This window comes from Tenrec ecaudatus, chromosome 2 (assembly GCF_050624435.1).
Source record: "Tenrec ecaudatus isolate mTenEca1 chromosome 2, mTenEca1.hap1, whole genome shotgun sequence".
NCBI lineage: Eukaryota > Metazoa > Chordata > Mammalia > Afrosoricida > Tenrecidae > Tenrec > Tenrec ecaudatus.
In genome coordinates this window covers 73070069-73091611 of record NC_134531.1, presented here as the reverse complement: position 1 = coordinate 73091611, position 21543 = coordinate 73070069, and the positions used below count along the sequence as shown (strand labels likewise).

The window sequence follows — 21543 nt, the reverse complement described above, 5'->3', positions numbered from 1 at the left end:
GTGTCACTAACGTTCTCGGTCCTCCATTCTTACATAGGAAAATTACAAATATGCAAGTAAGGAGGCTGAAGGGCAAAAGGAAAGGCTATGGTCTCATCACACAACCTTAATGAAGAGGAGCTGGCCAGTCTGATCTCCCCGCTCCCCTGATTTTGCAGCAACCCCCCCCCCCCACACCGTCATTTCCCCCCATCCTTACTTCCACGAGCACCTCTGAAAGGCCAGGATGTGAAAACCCAGGTAGGACTGGTGTTTGTTTTAGCTCCATCTCCCTCGTGTTCTTCCTCCTCTTCAGCCCCAAACCCTATCGTGGCTTCTAAATGTGGTGCTATTGCTTTATTCACTCATTATTTATTCATTATGTCTTTCTGTCTGTCTGTCTGTCTGTCTGAAGGGATTTTAAGAGTCTTATTTGTCAGTCTTTTCCAAATTTGCCTGGAAACAATTCTTGGAACACAAGAAGAAAGTTCGTCTCATTTTACTTAAGACCAAACAGAAAGGCGTTCCTACCTATCTTACCACTGCTTTTTATGACCTTGGGCCTAACTCTTTAGGGCCCCCAGTTCGAGTCCCAGCTGGGTATCTGATGCCTTGATGAGAACACAGAAATAAAGCATCTTGGTGGTGGGAACAAGGAGAGCTAAAGAGTGCCCCCTTCTCCACTGACCCACCCAGGACCCCAAGGAAGTGGGAGGGAGCGGGAGGGCCAGCAAACCAGAGGTCTCCCCACCTCAGCCACAGACAGAAACCCTTGGCCTTTAAAGGGGTTGCAGCCTCAGGAATGATTATTATAGGCTCCAAAGGCCAAGGACACACCGCCCCTGTCCCGCCTCTCCCCTCTCCCCAAGTCTACCAGAAATATCAAGGGTAAAAGGAGGGAGAGGAAGTAGAGGACCAAACGTTCACTTTCGGCTGAAAACCCAAATCAACGGATCCCAGTTACCTTATATCGTGTCTGCTCGACATCATAGATCTTTTTGTCCGATACCATTTTGGGGGCAAAGAACTTGGCCAATTTCGCGAGGTACACTCCATTCCTGAGTCCTTCTTCCAGTTCCGTGGTCGGGGGCAACTCTTCCACTAGGCAGACCTCCATCCACCTGAAAGGATTTAAGCAGACGAAAGGTGACTCCCCTGGCTGGATGACTGTGAATAAGGAGAGGGAACACTTCACTGTGTGTGTGTGGGGGGGGGGGGGGAGGGCATCCATGGAGCAGGACGGTCAGACACCTCCAGGTGTCTCCAGGTGTCTCAGGTGAGAGGTGAAGGCTTCCTGGGTGGGTCCAGGGTGCAGAATACAGATAAATGCACCCAAGTGTTTAACTCCCTCCCATCCAGGGGCCTGTGTCAGCCTCACCCCTATCTGAGTCCTTACCAGTTCTCTCATGCCAAAGAGGAAAACAAGCCAAATTCTTTTGCATGGGTAGAATGAGTCCTACTGACACACACGCGCGCTCGCTCGCTCTCTCTCTCCCCGCCCCCCCCAGTGAAAACTTCTCTTAGCAGCTGTGCTGTGGGAAGAGCACAGTCCAGGTACTGCCTCCATCCAGAAATGAGTCAGGAAAAAGGGGCCCCAAACACCAGGAAGCCAGCGCAATCTTCTCAGAGTAACACCCTTTTCCCTTTGTCAATACCAAGTACTCTGTATCTTCTGGGAAAGATACAGTTCTTACCAGGTCCTGAACAAAGATTTTAGAAAACTGTCAGATTACATTTTAGGACCTGGTGCCAGTTCTGCGATTAAAGGGCACCAAGCTATGCCTGGTTCAAGGGCACACAGTGGGTAGGTGGCCAAGCGAGTCCCTATTCCACACTGGTGTGCCCAGAGGGGGCGAGGCTGAGGATAATGCTCGTCCAATGCCTGCTCTCAGGGTGTGTGTAGGGGGAGGAGGGGAGTTCCCAGTAACCCCCTGCCTCCAAGCCATCAATCCAAAAGCAAATCATCAAGTTCTGGTGAGCACTGGACATGTACAGCAAATGCCTCAGAAGGTCATTAGTGCAGTAGCCCCTGGTCCTACCAACCCCTTAGATTCTAAGACAGCAGAGCAGGTTCTGCACCATCGACTGACCCGGACACAGCTGGAAGCGCCGTAAAAATGCCTGAACTGCGTGTAACTCTGGGTAATGTAGTTTGCAGGGCAGCTGGTGGCTGTGTCTGAGGTATACCGGCTAAGGCTCAAGTCTGGGTGTTCGGCACCAAAGGGGAGAATCTCCTCTGGAACCCTCAATTCCCCTGACCGTGGACCAGGCACCTCCAACCCCAGACCTATGAGAGAAGTAAACTCAGGTGCTTTGTCTTCAACTGCATGGAATACAATCGAGAAGGCAGCCTCATTCCAAAGAAGCCCCAGAGAGCAGTACCAGAGAGGTCACTGTGTCCAGTGCTGCTGGGCAGCACAGAAAAGGAACGTTTGTGAGCCAAAGGGAGCTAGTGGGTTCACACTGGAGGAACCAGGGTGGTGGGAGCTGGAGGTGACGTAGAAAAGAGAGTACTTGGAAAGGTAGGGAGAGCATGGGGGAGTGGGGGTGGGGGTTGGAGGAGGTGGTACAGGGCACAATAAAAGCATAAAAGAGGCATGGCTGACTTGTGTTGGAAACCTGGGCCCAAGGGACTCGGGCTGGGACACTGAAACAAACAACACTGACTTGACACATGAGGTGCAAAACTAAACCAAACCAACCCAACCACTCACTCACTGCCATTGAGCACTGAGTCAATCCCAACTCTCGGCAACTCTACAGGCTAGAGTGGAACTGCCTCTGTGGGTTTCTGAGGCTGTAGATCTTTACAGGGAAGGGAGCCTCCTCTTTCTCCCATGGAACGACTTGTGGGTTCAAACTAAAGACCTTGAGCTTAGCAGCCCAGTTCGTCACCCACTTCGCCACCACGGTGGAGAAGCGCTGATGTCTTTGCCACAGGAACCAGGGAACTCCTGGTGGCTTCACATCAGAGGCGTGACATGCTGGACAACGCGCTAAGTCAGGGTTTACCTGGCCTGAGAGAATGAAGGCCTGGACTAGGCGGGAAGAAATGAAGACGGGGAAAACCCAAGTGACATTTCGAGGAAACAGTGCCAGGGAGTTGGTGTGAATTTAGAAACAGAGATTGAGGAGGTATGTGGTGAGCCAGAGAACCACAGCCTGGGGGGCTCCCTGCGCCTGGACTTAGTCCCCTGCCTGCATGGGCCTCAGGCAAGCCCCTCACCTCTCTCGTCCTCCGTGTTCTCCTCTGAAAGGGGAGAAATTGGACGAGTCCTGCCCAGACCTAACATTCTAGAAGACTCTGCAGCTGGAAGCATGCTGGTTTTGTAAAGAGAACAGGCACAAGGAGGTGGTTAGCTTTGATCACATGATGTACAGGCGACTAGGAGAGATTTGGGTTATATATAAAACCAGTTGCCCCTGTCCATTTAAAAAATAGTTTTATATAATCTACATGTCTTACAATTCAATTGTCAGTCCTATCAAGAAGAGACGGGTAATCCTTTCCACAATCAATGTTAGAATACTTTCTTCTCTTTTGTATACATTGTTTTTAGCTCTCCATCTCTCCCAAGCCCCCGTTCCAAGCCCCCAAGAAACCATTAATCCAGTTTCTGTCTCTACAGATTTACCTACCCTGGATCTCATAGATAGAGAAACACGGGCAGCAACAACAACAAACTTACTAAAAAACCCCAAACACCCTAACAACTCTAACAATGTAAAACAGGAAAAGCTCAGTTGAAAAGCAAACAGAAAATACTCAAAACTAGAACAAATTTAAAATGGATTAAAAGGGAGACCAAATGGTAAAGCGTTCATTCCATGTTAACCTAACTCCACCTGCAATGAGCCACTCGCCCAAGGACTGTGCATGACAGCAAGGCTGTTCCCATCCCTGGTCATGGCCAGAGGGGCGTCACAGGAGCCTGAATCCAGGTGTACTTCCCCCCTTCCTCTTTTTTCAATTGAAACAACTTTTAAATGGGTCAAAATGGAGATCAAATGATAAAATATTACATTTTAACCTAACGATATCTGCCACAATCGACTTTACAGTGCAGTCTGCTAACCAGGCTTTTCAATGTTGTAATTTCACAACAGCAGGCATCTCCTTTCTCATCGGCTGGAAAAAACCAAAGATAATGTCAGTTATCATCAATGATAAGGAAGAGTTATTATCATTGCTGATATCCAGCACGATTCTGTGCGATTCCCGGATTTAACACTAGATGGGGTCTCACGTTTAATCCTCACAACCTCCCCATGACAAGGAAGCTGTAGGGTCACGAAGTGCTGGTGGAAACAGCGGAGGCTTTGAAAAGCCTGAGGCTGCACAGCGAGTCCATGAAAGAACCGGGTAGGAAACTGGTCTGAGCGCTGGCTCCTTTAATACCGACTCTTACGTACCCAGAGCTCACCAAACCGGAAAATGCATCCTTCGGTCTAGGTCCACAACCTAGCGTTGGACAAGAGAGCAAGGTTCCCTAGACTACTTCCCAGCAGGAGTGCGCATCCAGGGTTGGGTACCACACATGCCACCATCTTTCTATCACACCCTCAGCCAACTCATAGCAACTCTATACAGGGCTCCCAAGGCTGTACATCTTTTTTTGGGGGGTGGGGAGGGGAATGTTCAAAGGTTGCTTTTTTTTTTTTATTAAATGATCACTTTATTGGGGGCTCTTACAACTCTTATAATAATCCATACATCAATCATATCAGGCATATTTGTACATATTTGCATCAATCTTTTCTAAATGATGACTTTCTATTAAACCCTTGGTACCAGCTCCTCTTTTTTCCCTCTCTCCCCAGCCTTGTGACCCCTTGATATTTTATAAATTACTATAATATATCCATATCTCACAAGGACAGTTGTCTCCCTTCTTCCATGGGTTCTGTCATTCTTCCCCCTGGAGTGGGGTTGTCGCTGTGTGTCAATCATTACCATTAGTTTCCCCTTCCTCACCACACCGCCCCCCCCCTACTTTCTTCCTACCTTTTTGATATTGCTATTCCCATTCCTGCTCCTCGATTCTGTGTCATGAGCTCTTATCTCCCATCTATACCTGTGCACATGTGCCGGTCGAAGTGAGAGGCAAGCACTGGGGTCATGACAATGGGGGGTGAAGCAGCCTCAAGGAACCAGAGGGATATAATGTGTTTCATGAGTGCTTTACTGCACCCTGATTGACTCTTCCCTTCCCTGTGACCCCTGTGAGGGGATCTCCCATTGTCTACAGATGGGCGTTGGGTCTCTGCTCTGATGCCCCTCATTCTCCACCATATGGTTTTGTTTGTTTATTATGGGTCTTCTGGTGCCTGTAACTCGGTCCGATGGCAACGCATGATGGCACAGCCTGGTGTTCTTCCTCCATGTGGGTTTGTTGCTTCTCTGCTGGATGGCCGCTTGTTTATCTTCAAGCCTTTAAGACCCCAAACGCTCTGTCTTTTAATAGCCGGGAGCCATCTGCCTTCTTCACCACCTGTGCTCTTGCACCCATTTTGTTTTCAGTGATTGTTACATGGAGGGTGGGCATCACAGAATGAGTTTGTTAGAACAAAACGTTCTTGTATTGAGGGAGGGTATGAGAAGGGGCTCAAAGTCGGTCCACTGCCTCAGTGTATTGTCATATAAATATAAGTACATAGGCCAATGCCTCTATTTTTATGGATTAATGGATTTACATATGGACACACCTATGCTTATACCTCTATCCATAGCTTTGCTTCCTAGATCATTCCTCTGTTTCCTTTTAAAGGAATAAACAACCTCAACTTTCTTCTTTGGAGCAGCTAGTGGGTTTGAAACCACCAACTTTGTACTTCAGGTCCAACGCTTACCCAACAGTACCCCCAGAGATCCTTCTGTCAGTATTTAATAAACATCCAGGAGATATCCTTGGCCTCCTAGACTCTTTCTTTGTTATATCAACAACACACGGTGAAAGTCTAGGTGCCTTTTACAGGCCCTTATCTATTACTTTAACTAGTGCTGGGAGCCCTGGTGGCATATGGGGGTATATATTGGGCTGCTAACTGCAAGGTTAGCAGTTCGAAACCTCCAGCTGCATCTTGGTGGGATAAAGAAGGGGCTTTCTACTCCTGTTAATGAGTTACATTCTAGGAAATCCGTAGGGGCAGCTCTACCCTTACAGACGCACTATGAGGCAGAATCTACTTGAGGGTAGTCAGTTTGGTTTATCCAATTGTTCCAGCACTATTTTTAAAGAAAGACTATTCTTTCCTCCATTGAACTGTCTCAGCACCCTGTCACAAATCAACTGACTAATGTGGGGGCTTCTTTCTAGATTCTCAGCTCTATCCAGTAATCTATATAGCTCTCATTTTGTTTTTACTATCTTTTAAGCGCATGACTAGTGAACAAAGTTTGTATCCATGAACCCAAACTGTCATCAAGATCCTGTCCTTAGATTTGTCCTGAAAAGTCACAGAAGTGGAAGACAGAATCTCTGTCCCACCCGTGGTGCCACCCCCAACCCTGCCCCCACACCCTTCCTGCTACCCTTGTAGCTTCTTATTGCTTCTTTCCTCTTCCTTCTATGCCACCCCCCTCTGCCCCCCCCACGCACACGCAGCCCACAGCATGGCTTTGAGAGTCACCCCAAAGCAAACGGCAGAAGCATTTCTCAGGAGAACGGCCCGGGCCGTGGGAGAGCCCCAGCTTCCTCTCCTGACGCAGGGACCACTCTGCTATCTCAGAAATGCTTGTTTCCTCTTCTCTTTGCAGGGAAAACCGGAATCATTTACAGTCACCGAAATAACAAAGCAAAAAGGAATTCCCTTTCCTTTTTCTCCGTCCAGTGGTCTCCAACTTCTGTTTTGAAGCTCGCTGGTTTCCATAAGTAGCTCTATGAACTGCGTGGGGTGTCATCCAAGTGTGAGAAGTGGGGGGCAGGGAAGAGGGAGAAGGCGCGAAGGACAACAGAGGGGCAGAAAGGAGAAAATGGCCCGAATCTTAGGTTAAAGGGGGGTGGGGTGGGGTGGGAGGGGATCAATGTTAGTTTTTCTCATAAGAGACAAAAAGTCAAATAAATAAGTAAATGGATCCCTGCGCCAAATGCCCTGTTCTAGTCTGTTCCTCTGTGCCTGGCCTGGCGGATGGAGCAGATGAATGATAGGCATTTGCTATCCAACTGGTTATTCAGGAAATGACCCACTGTAAATCTTGGTCTCTCGAGTACAGCGCTATATGGCATCAATGCACCCAAAGCAGAACTGAGAAAAAGTGCTTTGACTGCTGGAACACAGTTGTAAGTAGTGTCTTGTTCCATTATCTTTTTCCAGGGGTCAGAAGCCAGTTTCTTTCCCTAATGCTCTGTCAATAAGCATGCGAACTTTGTTGTAAAGGAAATAAATTTAAATATCTAGTCTTTATTGCAGCTTATAGTGCAAATAGTTCCCAACGTTCTGTGCCAACAGGAAGTCAATAAGTCAGAAGGGTTCAGCTAAATTCACGTTAAACCTTCGCCTTCAGTTTGGGGTTGATGCAGCACGTTGGCCACGATGGTGTCCATCAGTGGAATTAGCGCAGGGCCATATGGATGCAGAGAAACACACTGAGCATCTGAGTGGGCATCCAAGGCAAGGCACCCTTCTCTCACTACTTATTTAACAAGAAGAAGAATACTGGAAGTAACATTGACTGCCGAACGAATAAACGTTCCTATCTTGGAAGTGGTACAGTCAGAATGCTTGGAAGCAAGGATGGCAAGACTTCATCTCACGTACTTTGGACATGTTGTCAGGAGAGACCAGTCCCTGAAGATGGACATCATGCTTGCCAAAGCAGAGGAAGACCTTTAACAAGATGGACGGACACAGTGGCTGCAACAATGGGCTCAAACCCGAGAACAATTGTGAGGATGGTGCAGGACCGGGCTGTGTTTTGCTCAGGTGTCCACGGGGTCACTGTGAATCAGAACCATCTCAATGGCAGCTAAGAACCACACCAGCATAAACAAGTGACAGGGAGTGCTCAAATAGTGCTAATTCTTTTCGTCAAAATATCCACACAGCACCATGGGAAGGTTCATCTGAGACCGCCAAACCTAAAAAGAAGGAAGCAAAGATTTCGAAGGATGGAGTCTCTGGGTGTTCAACGCTCTAACCAAAATGCCTGGTGACTTATTTCCCAGCCTCTCACTGAAAAGCCCGTGGGACACAGTTCTAATCTGACACAACAAACCAGAATGTACTAGAAGGCAAATTAAAAACAAACAAAACACCCCGAACCAAACTCACTGCCATCGCGTCGATTCTGGACCAGGCAGAACCACCCCTGTGGGGTTTCCAAGACTGTAACTCTTTGTGGGCGGAGAAAGCCTCATCTTTCTCCCAGTGGGTGGCTTCTGGTTTCAAACTGCTGACCGTGTAAGTTAGCAACCCACCCTGTAACCACTATACCACCAGGATTCCTCACAAGCAACTAGGGTCTACTCAGCCAAAGTAAACTCACTGCCATCGAATCAATGGACTCACACTGCCTACAGGACAAGGAAGAATGCCCCTGCGGGCCTCGAGACTAGAATTCTTTAAAGGAGTAGATGGCCTCATTTTCTCACCAGATACTGTCCTTGGCTCCGTAAAATGCTAATCGTGCCCTGGGAAGTAAAAAGGTTTTGTGACCAATTCAGTTTGGGAAATGTTGCATTTGATAACCTCCCTCAAAGACCCTGAAAGTTGTCTTAGCGACCTGAAAGTTCCAAGAATTCTGAATGTTAAGGCACCAAACTTAATGTCTTTTACCCCAACATTTACCATTTTTTAACCACCTCTTTTTTTCAGAGCACTTGATGGCCTTTCGTATAAGGAAATATGTAACAGAAACAAGTCGGTGGCGGAAATCATGAGCTCTAGGACTGCCTTTGTGGGTTCAAACCTTAGTTCTGGACCACTTGCTAATGTTTTCTCGGTAAGATGAGAACCTTTAACGTCCTCGGAGGGCTACTGTGAGGAGTAAATGGGATTCTGAACATGCTTGGCACTGCGTCTGAAACATAGTGAGAGCCCAGCAAGCACCACTGGGCTTCCCAGACCCCACTGCTCTCACTGGTGAATCGGGTGAAGCCCCTCCAGTTATCGAGTATTTGCACTCAAGTTCACCTGGGTGCTAGGACACCACGCAACTCAGAGCGGCAGCTGTGAGGAGTAAATGAAATGGCAGCAGTAGGCACAGTGCCTGGCACAGTGTATTGGCACCCTGAATGATCCCACATGTCGTGCCCTTTCTCTTAAAAGGCGCCTCTCAGCGGTAAAAGTCATTCAGCCGCTAACCTCAAGGGTTGAAAGTTCACTTCGAAGCATCCTGGAATAAAGGCCTGCTGGTCTACTACTGCATAAAAACCAGCCATGAAAACCCCATAGGGCCCCATTCTACCCTCGCACACACACAGGACTGCCATGAGCAGACACTGACTTAAGGACAGGGGGTTTTGATCTTAAAACAAAGAAGCAAACGCCTTTTGAGAGGATCTTTATGGAAAGCTCACTCAGAAAGTTTCTCTGTTCCCTTAAACACAAGGTAAGACTCAACAGTACCTGAGGCACTAATAACTAACCGTCAAAGCCCCAAAATGCTAGTCAACTTCATAGCAGGTTTCACTAACGCTTGAAACATACTTTGCCGGATTCTACATGTATGCACGGTTGCTCCCGTGCTCATCTTACTGACAATTATTCCTAATTCAAGGTACCATCAGTGACAGGGCCCCGTCTGGTGTCACTATACGGCGGAATCAACTCCATGGCAGTGAGTCTGGTTTCACATTTATCCCGGGCCCCTTAACCATCTATGATGCATCATGCCAACGTGGCAACATGCCTGGCGAGAGGGCACGACTGGCACATACAGACACAACACATAAAGGACGGTGACTGTGCTATGACACTGCATAAAACAACAAGCCCTTAAAGTGAACGAGGATGTATATTTGCATGTGCTCGTTTTCAATTTCTTTGTGCACATGACTAAAATCTGGTCTTAAGCTTCAACACATGCCTGGATTCGGTTTTAATGCATGAGAAGAGACAATAGTTAATATGTTCAAGACTAGGGTTTGGGGGCTGATGTCTGAGATTAATTAGATTCAAGGGTTTAGTAATGCTCTGATTTAAACACTAAAAAATACCACTTTTAAAACTGGGGGGGGGGGGCTTAAAGCTAAGTATACAGGGATATTTGGCACCTCAGGGAGAATTAAAAGTAAGATGATAGGTTTCTAAAGAGATGTTTAAACAGAAAAACTAGAGAACCAGAGATCCAGGGTGAAAGGAAGAGGCATCACGTGCCACACCTTGCTGGAAACTTCCAATCTCTTAGAACCTTTACAAGTGTCCAAAATGTGTGTCTGCAGACCTTATAGTATTCCAGTGTGACAATCTTCACCCCATTGTATGTGACCCCTGTGTACACACAGGACCCTCTCACAAGACTGAAAACCCAAACAACATTTTGTGGCCGGACAGAAGAAAACAGACACACGTGGAAATGACAACAGTACATGGCATAGTTAGGCTTTATGGACTTCCATTTGTTCTTCTCACAACCCTATAAATATGATCCTCAGATTTATAGGAATCAAGACAGATTAAATATCTTACCCAAGATGACTTTTAAGGAAAAACTACACTGAATTAAAAATATCACCTCAAAATCTATAGATTGACCACTATACTACATTGCTTCTTAAGAGACTATTATCAAGAAATTTAATAATACAATCCAGATTTTCCACTCTGTGAATATAATTTAATAAAATCCATCAGCCAAATTTGCATGCAACAAAATTATATTTGGATATTTGTAGATTACATTAAATAGAATAGAATATATAAACAATTTTTAGCATTCATAAAGATAATATGAAAGTGCAGAAAAATTTTGATGAATTAAGGGAAAGGGCAGGATAAAATTCTACAATGAAGTGACTTGGATTCTAACTCATATATATTCAAATAAATGTATACAGATTACAATATACATAGGAAAATATTTTCTAAAGCATTTTATGGTGCTCTAGGTGGAAACTACTGTACAAAAACTACTGTACAAAACAATATTCATACATAATTGTTCTATGATGTTGGTTGAAATTCTCACAATGTATTGTCCTCTTTTTCCTTCCTGGGTTCCCCATTTCCCCTCTTACGGTTTCCTGTCCTCATCTATCTTGTCATCTTTGGTTTGGGGCAAATGTCCACACATTTCTCAAATGTCATAAACGTAGAAGTGGTTGAATTGCAGAATGTTTAGTTGTGCATGTGTATTTGTTTTTTTGTTTTCTGGATCACTTATTTTGAGGGAAAACCAGAGTGTAGCCAGCATCGTAAATCTTCATGTCATTCAGTCTATTACGTCCTAAGGAATGACAGATTCAGACAAATTTAGAAAGGGGTTCTTCTATATTAGCGACAAGAACACCATAATAAAGTTAATAAAATCATAAAAATAATTCTATTTGTTAGAAATTTCTGTTTCCATCCATGTTCGGATGTTGATGACAAATAATGAGATTGGAAGATTCAATTTGCCAATTTTTTTAATGCGTTGGGACTGAATACCTACATCATATCATACCACAGTTTAATCACATCAAGTAGAATCGTGCAACTGATACCACAATCAGTTTCCAAACATTCCTTTTCTACACGGGTTCCTTGATATCGTCTCCCTTTTATACCCCCCTCCCCACCACTGTACCCCCCTCCCCCCAAACCCCTTATTCTGTTTGCTGTCCTATATAGCTGGGTATATTTTTGCCACACAAATAACAGTGAGCACAAGGAAAAAGAAAACGTCCTAAAATCAATTGTAGTAACGATTGCACAACTCTTCTTGGTCTGACTGAACTATTGAATTGTTTGATATGTAGATGAAGTGCCAATACAACGGTTTAAAAAGTGTAAATTGGAACAGCTTGCTCTGATGCTACTGTCCATTACTTTCAGCATAAAACCCAAAGTCCCGACTTTGGCCAAGGACGCGTGTGTGGCTGGACCTCTCTCTCCTCCTCAAGGGTGTCCTACTCCTCTCCCGGCCCCAGCCAGCCCTCCCCTCAGCTCTCCAAGCTCATTGCCTCCTCACGGCTTCACTCCAGCTGTTCTAACTGCCTGGAAGGGTCTCTCCCCAGATTTCCCCAGGGCTTGTTTCTTCCCATGAAGGCTTCAGTAGATGAGCGTTTCAAAGAGAATGATTCTACCCAATGAAAGCATCCATCTCAATCATCCTTTTCTAACCCCCCGTATCTAATTCCAGTCCTCACTGCGGTCATTGCAACCTGGCAGATTATATCATATTGGATTGACTGACTGTCCTACCTACAGTATAACCTCTATCACAGCAACGCTCTGTATGTCTTAGGAGGCACACGGCACAGTGTTGAAAAGCACACCGAGCCAGATGCCGCAGGCTGAATCCAACCAAGCTCTGCCCTTCCGAGCTGGGCGCCTTAACTTCCTGTGCCAGTTTCTGAATCTGTAAAACGGGGAAACCAGTAACACTGCCTCCACTAAGCCCCAGACCAGTGCCCAGCGTACAGCAAGCACTGTCAGTGGCAGCTACCACAGTTTTCATTGGTTACTGACTATATCCCTAGTCCCTCCATTGCCTAGCTGCCAGCGCGGTCCACCATCCCATCTGTCCTTCCGCACGATTTGCTTAGCTGTCCCCGCCATTCAGATTTCTTCGGGGAAGTAACTGTGCCAACATTTTATAAGGTCAACCGTGACCTTCTCCTCTTGTCACAGTCTGTAGAGCGCCCTTAGTTCATCCACTCTTCTCCCTACACATGCTGTTCCGGTGCCTTCTACAAGGTCCAGGGTCCAAAGGTCTGTCGTTGCTGTTAGCTGCCTTCAAGTCAAAGCAGACCTTAGTATGAACGCACCCTGGGTCTTGTGTCAATGTCATGATCGTGGGCATGTGTGAGCTCACTGCTGTAGCTAAGTGTAAAGCCAGGGCACAGAGGGTTTCCCCCATGTCTACTGGTCCTCCACTTTGTGGGGGGTGCTGGTGTCATGGAACCTGTCCTGACTCCTAGCGACGTGTGTGCAACAGTACACAACACTGCACAGTCCTGTGCCAGCCTCACACTGGTTCTTACGTTTGAGGCCATCGTTGCAGCTGCTGTGTCAATCCACCTATTGAAGGCCTTCCTCTGCCCTTGCTCCGCTAGATGTCCTCCAGGTAAGTTCCTCCACTCGACCCAGCAGGACTTCTCTTCCAGTGATGGGTCTTTCCCAATGACATGGCCAAAGCAAAGGGGCTGAAGTCAGGCTGAGAATGGACTCAACCCGCAGTGGGTTAGGTTCTTTGGTAGATGAGTATTTAGGTATGTAAATGACAGCCAGATTTCCACTGCAGTGGGGGCTCCGGAGATGCTGATAGTAACAGAAACCACAGCTTAGCATACTGGTCAGCACATGGCAGCTGTGGAGCTCAGTGCGCAATCTCCCACCGACCTGAGGAAAGCAATGCTATCTCAACAGCAGGGAAGAAACAGAGGCTCGTTTGCCCGAGTTACATAGCTAGGAAGTGCCTGAAAAGTGATTTTTTTTTCCAGAGGTATTCTCCATAGTTTTATGAGAATTTCTTTTTTTTTTTAACCTTTTTATTGGGGCTCATAAGGCTCTTATCACAATCCGTACATACATCAATTGAGCAAAGCACCCTTATACATTCGTTGCACTCGTCATTCTCAAAATTTGCCTTCCACTTGGGTTCCTGGAATCAGCTCGGTTTCCCTTTTTTTCCCCCATCCCCCTCCCTCCCCGATCCCACCCCTGGTCCCTTGATAGTTTAGAAATAATTATTATATCTTATCTTACACTCCCCGGCATCTCCCCTCACCCGCCTCCCCATTGCCCATCTCCCAGAGAGGAGGTTACACATAGATCTCCGAGATCGGTTCTCCCTGCCTACACCCCCTTCCCTCCTGGTGTCGCCACTCCTACCGTGGGTGTTGAGGGGTTTGTCCGTCCTAGATTCCCTGTGCCTCCAGATCCCCACTGCACCGCTGTACATCCTCTGGTACAACCAGGTACGCAAGGTAAGGTAGAATTGGGGTCATGATGATTGGGAGGGAAGGAAGCATTCAGGAACTAGAGGAAGGTTTTTAGTTTCATTGTTGCTACACTGAACCCCGAGTGGCCCCTCTCCTCCACACTACCCCTCTGGAAGGGGTGTCCAGCTTTCTATAGATGGGCATTGGGTTCCCATCACGCACTCCCCCTCTTTCACGGTGATGTGATTCTCACCACCACCCCACCTTTGTTGTTGGAGACCTGGTCTCCTCTGCCCTTCAAGATCACCTATGTTGGTTTAAATCCAGATTACTAACCCAGCACGCTGCTCAACCAAAACGCTTGATTGATTCAGTGCGTAGGGTCTCTGCTCACTCCCCAGGCATGCCCACTTCCTAAATGTTGCTGCACAGAGAAATAAAAGCGACCAGTCCCGATCCGCCAGCATGCTTCCCTAAAGCTAAGCGAACTTGCACTTCAACGCCAGACACAGCGGAGCACACTCTCCTGGACCCGAGCAGGAGGCGGCTGTGACGTCAGAAATCAGCGAGGCCGCAGCTGTGCGCTGGCCTTTGAATCCCCGAGAAGCTGGCTTCAGACTCGGTTGTGCAACTTCTTAGCTGTGATGGCCTTGGCCTGCAACCATCTCCCTGAGACGCAATTTCCTCGGGCACACCAGTGGGGCGGCACCAGCGACCTCACAAAGGCGTCATGAGCATGGAAACAGGCACCCTGTGTGAAATCGTGGACGAAAAGTGAGCCAACGTGCAACGGGTGCTTGAGAAACAACTGTTCCCACACAAAACCCCAAGGACCAGGCTGGTGAGCGCCGGCTGAAAACCTCAGGCTCCCAGGGACTCCTCCGAGACCACTCTGTTCTCCACAGAACTTGTTCTCCACACATCGAAACAGCTAGGACACAGGTACCTGCATACACAAGTCCCAGAGTCCTCTGGGTTCAGGCTGCTGGGGGCTATGTCCCACCTCCACCCTCAGCCTGTGGGGAGAACCAGCCAGCCAAGGTACTTTGGAGTAAATTGGGGCTCTGCCGTTTCTAGAACTTGCTGTGGCAGAGACGAGGCTGGACCATCCATTTGCAGGGCAAAGCTCCCATTTTGCAAGAGAATCGTGTGCTGACGACAGAATTGGAATGTAACGATGAAAGAACCCAAATTACTGGGCAGCCGTCCTCCCAGGCCCATGGTCACGGTGCATCGGAGGCTTTAGCATACAATGAAAGACGGATGAAGCAGTCTCCTTCCTGTGCACAGACCTGATCACAAAACAGCCACTTTTACAAGTTTCCTTGCTTCACGCTGGGCAAAAAACTAAAAGCAGTAAGCCGAAGCAGATGGTGTACCTTGACCTACGCTGCCACATCTCCTTCCTGCCCATTCAACTCTCCTTGTTAGAGTCCTTCGCTACTCCCCAAATATTCAATAAGGAGTACTGCTAAGTAACAGACCTTCTAGAACACAAGAGAACCCCGGGCCACGTTTCAAAATACAGGAGCGGGAATTGGCCAAAGCTGTGTCCAGTATAGGTTTACTTACTCCCCTTAAAGGACAAGCACCTCACGTTCAAAGTGAAAGTTAACCCTTCCATGGAGGTGAGGAGAGGGGTGATATTTCTATAGAGTCTAAAAAGACTAAAGGAGGGCGGATTTTAACAGCACCAGGAGATGCCACTCAAGAGCGCATGTGTCCTCGCAGAGCCAATGTTAAGAGCCCTTCCTTCTCTGGCTGCATTTGTCACCCAGTCCGGATCAATTTCCCCACCCCATAACCAGATCGATGCCCATGGAAGGGACAAACGGACGCACTAGCTGCCATCGATCGCTGTTCCGAACAGGTGACTGGGAAGAATCCAACATATGTTCTTAAAAATAGCTCCTCCTCCTCCTCCATGCACAACCTTTTAAAGCAGGGACCCACTTTTTACTACCCCTTCAGTGGAAATGTCTGCGGAGCAGATAGGCAAAGCACCCCACACACAAGTCTCCCCATCTACAGCTCCACATTCCCGGGAGACCCCCAAGCAGGGCTGTACACCAACCAGCTGCTGGCAACTCATATCGCAGCAAGCAGAAGGGCTGCTGATTACACACGAAACTGCCCATGTGCCAAACAGGCTGGCCCAACAGAATCGCAGGTTCTCGTTGCAATTCATTGTGCAGACGGGGAACCCAGAGTTTCTTGCTTCTTGGCTGACCAGTTCTGACTCACGGCAGCCCGTGCACCACCGACGGAAACACTGCCTGGGCCTGCGCCATCCTCACGACGATGGTGGTCATGTCTGAGCTCACCGGGATGGCCACCGTGCCAATTTCATCTTGTGGAGGGTCTTCCTTGTCCCGCTGGTCCTCCACTTCATCAAGAGACTGGTCTCTCCCAATAACGTGTCCAAAGCATGTGACCGCTATTACAAGCTGCATGAGATCGACACCAATGGAAACAGCAGGGGTGTTTCCGGTGGAAGACAGACGCTGCGTGTATTTCTGGGAGTGGGTCAAGCAGCAGGACGGGGCAACAGGCATCACAAGTCACGGGAGCGTTGCTCTGTTCCACCTCGTAACCCACTACTGGGCGCCTATTCTGACTGCTATGAACTGCATTGGGTCACACACCCTCCCCAAATTCTGGGCTAAAATCTGACTCCTTCTATTTTCTCTATGCTACCAATAATAAGGGTCAGCAGTTCGAATCAGCAGCCACTCTATGGGAGAAAGGCGAAGCTTTCAATGACGGAAACCTACAACGCCATTGTCTTTCACCCTGTCCTACAGTGAGGGTCACTATGAATTGGAACAGATCCAATCACACTGAGTTTGGGGTTTGAGCAAAATACCACTCTGAGAATATTGGAGCACACAGGAGGCAAAGTTATGACCACTTCTTAGACATAATTAAACATGTCTAATGGGTTGATGGGGGCGCAGGACCATGGTTTCAGGGTACACCAAGGTCCACTGGCATAACGCAGTCCACAAAAACCAAAATCCTATTTTGGTACGTGGTGAGCGAAGTCTGTCATTGTTCATGAGCAGCCATCTAGGGTACAACTTTTGAACCCTAGACTAATGAGCTACACAACCACCAGCCTCCATGGCCCTGAGACCAGAGGAATTAGATGGTGCCCTGCTTCCATATGAATCACTCTGAACCTGTTCTATTCCAAGCAGAAGGTCCAGGAGAGAGTTGGGGGAAAATGTGACCCCAAACTCAAAATCCTAAAAACACTAGGTTTACTGGTGTTTGGACAGAGAACCAGTGGATGCCCCAAGACCATGATCCTCAGTCTTCCTTCACGCTCAAACTAAACTCATTCTCATGGCTCAACTTCTGGTCAAATGACACCTATGTCTGTAACATTGGTGGATCAGGTGGGGGTGGGTGTTGGTTTGGTTTGGGTTGCTGGGGTTCTGTTTTGCTTTGTATTTGAGATCAAAAGGGCAGAGTTGCTCAAGCTTTAAAAGGGTTAGGCAAGAAGGCAGAGGATTGGAGATAGAAAATCCTGGGAGGCTGGGAGCGACATGATTTACAATTGGGGGGTGGGGGGTACAACGAGAGAGAAGGAAAGCTCAGGCACAGGACCTGCTGAATGCTCTTTTGCTGAGAGCTGATTTGCTCTCTCAGCCTTCAGTCAATGTACAATAAAAAGTTAAAAAGTAAATAGAAAGGCCACCATTCATATGACCAACACTTTAGAACAGGACAGACGCTGGCACGAAGCCCCCTGACTGAGACAAAGGAGCCCGGCGGTGCAGGGGTTTATGTGCTGGGCTGTGAGCTGCTCCATGGGAGAAAGACTGGGCTTCTGACCCCCTAAAAAGATACGGTCTGAGAAACCCACAAAGGGGGGGTTGCTATGAGTCAGCACGGACTTGATGGCAGTGAATTTTAAGCCTAAGACAAGACACATTGCAAGAATATAGACAAACCCAAACGTGACACTTGATCTTTTCCGTAAGGTATTAAAGGACTGGAGATAAAAGGAGGTCACTCTTAAGGGCCCCCCCCGCCCCCAAAGCATTGTGTGACCAGTGAGACCCTTTGCCATGAATCGAGGTCAATGCCATGCGCCTGAGGCTCTCCAGGAGGGCAACCCTGACCTGCGGATAAGCGACAGTCCTGCCAGCCAGCCAGCAATTTCTCCTCTGCGACATGTTTCTCTTTCCAAAAAAAGCAGTGGCCTTCGACGAGACAGGCGCCTCTGTATGAATCCTCGGGTTCTAAGTCTCCTTCTGCAGGAAATTTTAATTCCAAAAAAATGCATGTTGCCAATTGTATGAAAAAGAAATCTAACTCTGTTGCTGTTTGGTGTCATGGAGTCTATTCCGACTCCTAGCCACCCCCGAGTAGTACAGAAGAAACACGGCCCAGGCCTGCGCAAGGCTCGCGATCCTTCTGACGTCTGCGTGCGTGGCTGCAGCCACGGTGTCGCCCATCTCATTGAGTCTTCCCTTTCGCTGCCCTGCTACTGTACCTAGTCCTGTGCTAGGGGTGGACTCTCCTAAGAGCACGTCCAAAGTATTGCAGAGAAAATGTCAAACTATTACAGGAATCTTTAGTAGATAGAAAGTATCACAAAGGAAACTACACTTTCTCAACATAGCTTCCATCCAGGTCTATCCGCTTCTCAGGGTGGTGTTTCCATCTCTCCAGGGATTCCCTGGGAAATGCTGCAGGCTTTGATTTATACATCAAAATGGCAGTGTGGCATCCTTCCCGGATCCAAATCGTGTTCCCTTTAAACCAGCGGTTCTCAACCTGTGGGTTGTGACCCCTGGGGGGGGGGGGATGTCAAACAATCCTTTCACAGGGGTCACCCGATTCATAACAGTAGCAAAGTTACAGTTATGAAGTAGCAACAAAAATAATGGTATGGCAGGGGGGGGGGGTCACCACAGCATGAGGAGCTGTACTAAAGGGTCGCAGCATCAGGAAGGTTGACACCAGCGCTGTAAAGCTTCTGTGGGTTTGAGGAACAAAAAGAAATCTGAAAGGTCAAGAAGAGAGGTCTTGGAGATAGATAGAATAGATTTCCCCAACAAAACTCTCATGGGGCAAACCTCGCTACCTTTGAAGAATGAACAGATACTGGTTGTGACGGCAGCTACCTAGCCTATTCCTCACCAACGCGGTTTTCAATTTCCTTAAAACCTCCTTGTGACCATCTGGCTCCCTGGGTCCTTCCACAGAGGGTCTTCAGATGACCCCTTGGGCGCCGCAAACACAGTCAGGGCTCATTTCCCTGCCCTGACTGAACGGGCCCAGCAGATCCTACGGGGGCCCCTTTAATTGGATCATTTTTGTGTTTGTTTTGAAGGCACCCTAAGAAAATGAGGGGTGTTACTTAGAAAACCTGTCTGCAGTCGTTTACTGATTCCAACGTCCGACTAAAAGATGCTTCGTTTAGTAGGAAGCATCTGTACTTGTGCATGTATAAAGTGACATCCTGGTACCAAAGTACCTTTTGACGTAACTTCATATGCCTACATACACACACACATAGTTTTTGAATATGTAACGATTGCAAAAGTATCTCTGGTCGGCATCAAGAGAAGCTGGGAGAAACTGAGGCTGGGGTGGAAGGCTTACGGTCCCTGTGCACCCTATTCCATCTTGTGGATTATGTTCCAGGTGTATATAAAATTTAAATACATAGTTAAGCAACCATCCACACAAAACTCATGAAATAGACTTAAGGATGGAAAATTTCCAGTTATATCAGCACCGGTTCAAATCCAACTAAGTATTCTTCCCAAGCGGTATCCTACGCCCTTCTCTCACTGACGTCTCACTTCCCACAAGCCCAGCCTGAAAACAGATCACCAGGTGGCAGCACTGGCCCCAGCTTGGTGGTACTTCCTGAACGTTCCAAGGTAAGTTTATAATCAATTAGTTAGAGGCCTGCTACCCACCTTTTCTTCCTAAGCCCCAACTGGGCTGGGGCCGCCATCTCTGTTAAAAGCCCTGCCTGTGGGCTGGGCTCTGAAGGTGGACACTCAGAGGCCTGTCACCTGCTGCAGCAAAGGCAGGAGGGAGCAGCAGCTGCGCCTTCACAATCCACAGACTAAGTCCTTACACGGGAGCAATGAAGGCCTGGAATATGACCCGCTCCTGAGAAGTCAGTTTCTTTACACTCAGCTACCTCCTCCAGCACAAGAGCCGCTGTTACCTGGGTGGGAGAGGCCGCAGGAGTGGAAGACGGAGAGCTGCAGACACGGAGCCTGCAGGGCCAGCCCCGAACAGCAGACTCATCACCTGGGCGTCCTAAATGACCTGACCAGGCCAAGCCAAATCAAAGTCGCTGCCATCAAGTCAATGTCGGCTCACAGTGTCCCACCCCCGTGGGTTTCCCAGACGGTCACTGTTAGAGAAATAGAAAGCCCTGTCTTTTTCCCCATGGAGCGGCTGATGGTTTTGAACTGCCAACCATGCGGCTTGCAGCCCAATGTATCACCACTCCATTACAGGGCTCCCCCGTGAAGTCTCACCAGAAAGCCTTTGCGATTCAGAAGAATCCCCAGGCAGATAATTAGGTACCACTTCACTTCTCGAACAACTCCACCGCAGCGAAGTCCTAGCACAGACGGAAGGGCGCAGCAGCTGCATCAATGGGCTCCAACACGCAACAATTGTGAGGGTGGTCCCGGACTGGGTCGAGGGGTTCACCGGGTGGCTATGCATCAGGATGAATTCAACCGGCACCTGACAACATCATCGATCCTTGACATGGGAAATCTCTTCCTCCATGGGGCACCGTGGCAAGGAGGAAGGGTGCAAGTCTAAACAAAAGAAAAAGCCATCTTGTCCCTCAATTCTTCCCATGTGTTGCGGGGAGAAGGGGCAAGTGGGGTGTGGATTATATCTATATAATAAGAAATTCAGAATTCAAACACCATAGCCTATATGCAATGTCCCACTGCGGGGAGTGGGGGTGGGAAGCAGAGACAGGAAAAAATACAAGGAATGGGCTGGAACACCATCTCGCAGTCAGGAAGCCCCTGGGCCGGGCGGACTGAGTGAGTGACCGGGCTCAGCAGCTTGCAGGACTGGCCAAGAGAAGAAAGTGGATGAGAGGGTGAAGACTGTGAGTCTGCCTAGGGTGCCACCACCTAGAGCGTTTGTCAGGGTCACCGGTACGTTTCGCCTTCCGTGAAGCCATCTGCGACCACACAGAGCGCGCGCTGCGGGGAAACCACCAGGAGAGAGGCGGCGGCCACCTTCCTTCCGGGAGAGGATCAGGTTAGAGGAGAACTCTAGTCTCTGCCCAGTTCTCGGGTTTCAGGAAACAGGGATCAGCCTGGGCGCTGAACAAATCATGCCCGCCGGTGTTGGGGGTGGGACTGGGGGTGGTGGCGGCTTGGATTTCACAGTCCCTCCATCTAGTGGCTGCCAGGCAGCCTCTTCCAGCACCTTCCAGTGCAGCTTATCTGTGAGACACAAGACCTCGAGCTGAGCCAACGATCACCTTCACCATCTCTGGAGTTGCAGAAACTATTCACAGCGTTCC

At 48.2% G+C, this 21543-nt stretch overlaps 1 protein-coding gene across 1 annotated transcript in view; it reads right to left on the bottom strand.

The window, feature by feature from the left end:
* The window catches only part of IQGAP2 (IQ motif containing GTPase activating protein 2), a 326459-nt gene that overhangs the window by 167855 nt on the left and 137061 nt on the right, over window positions 1-21543 (bottom strand). Inside the window, exon 3 of the mRNA XM_075541193.1 lies at window positions 944-1100. Within this exon, the coding sequence (XP_075397308.1) occupies window positions 944-1100 (157 nt within the window). The remainder of the gene's footprint in view (window positions 1-943; window positions 1101-21543) is intronic.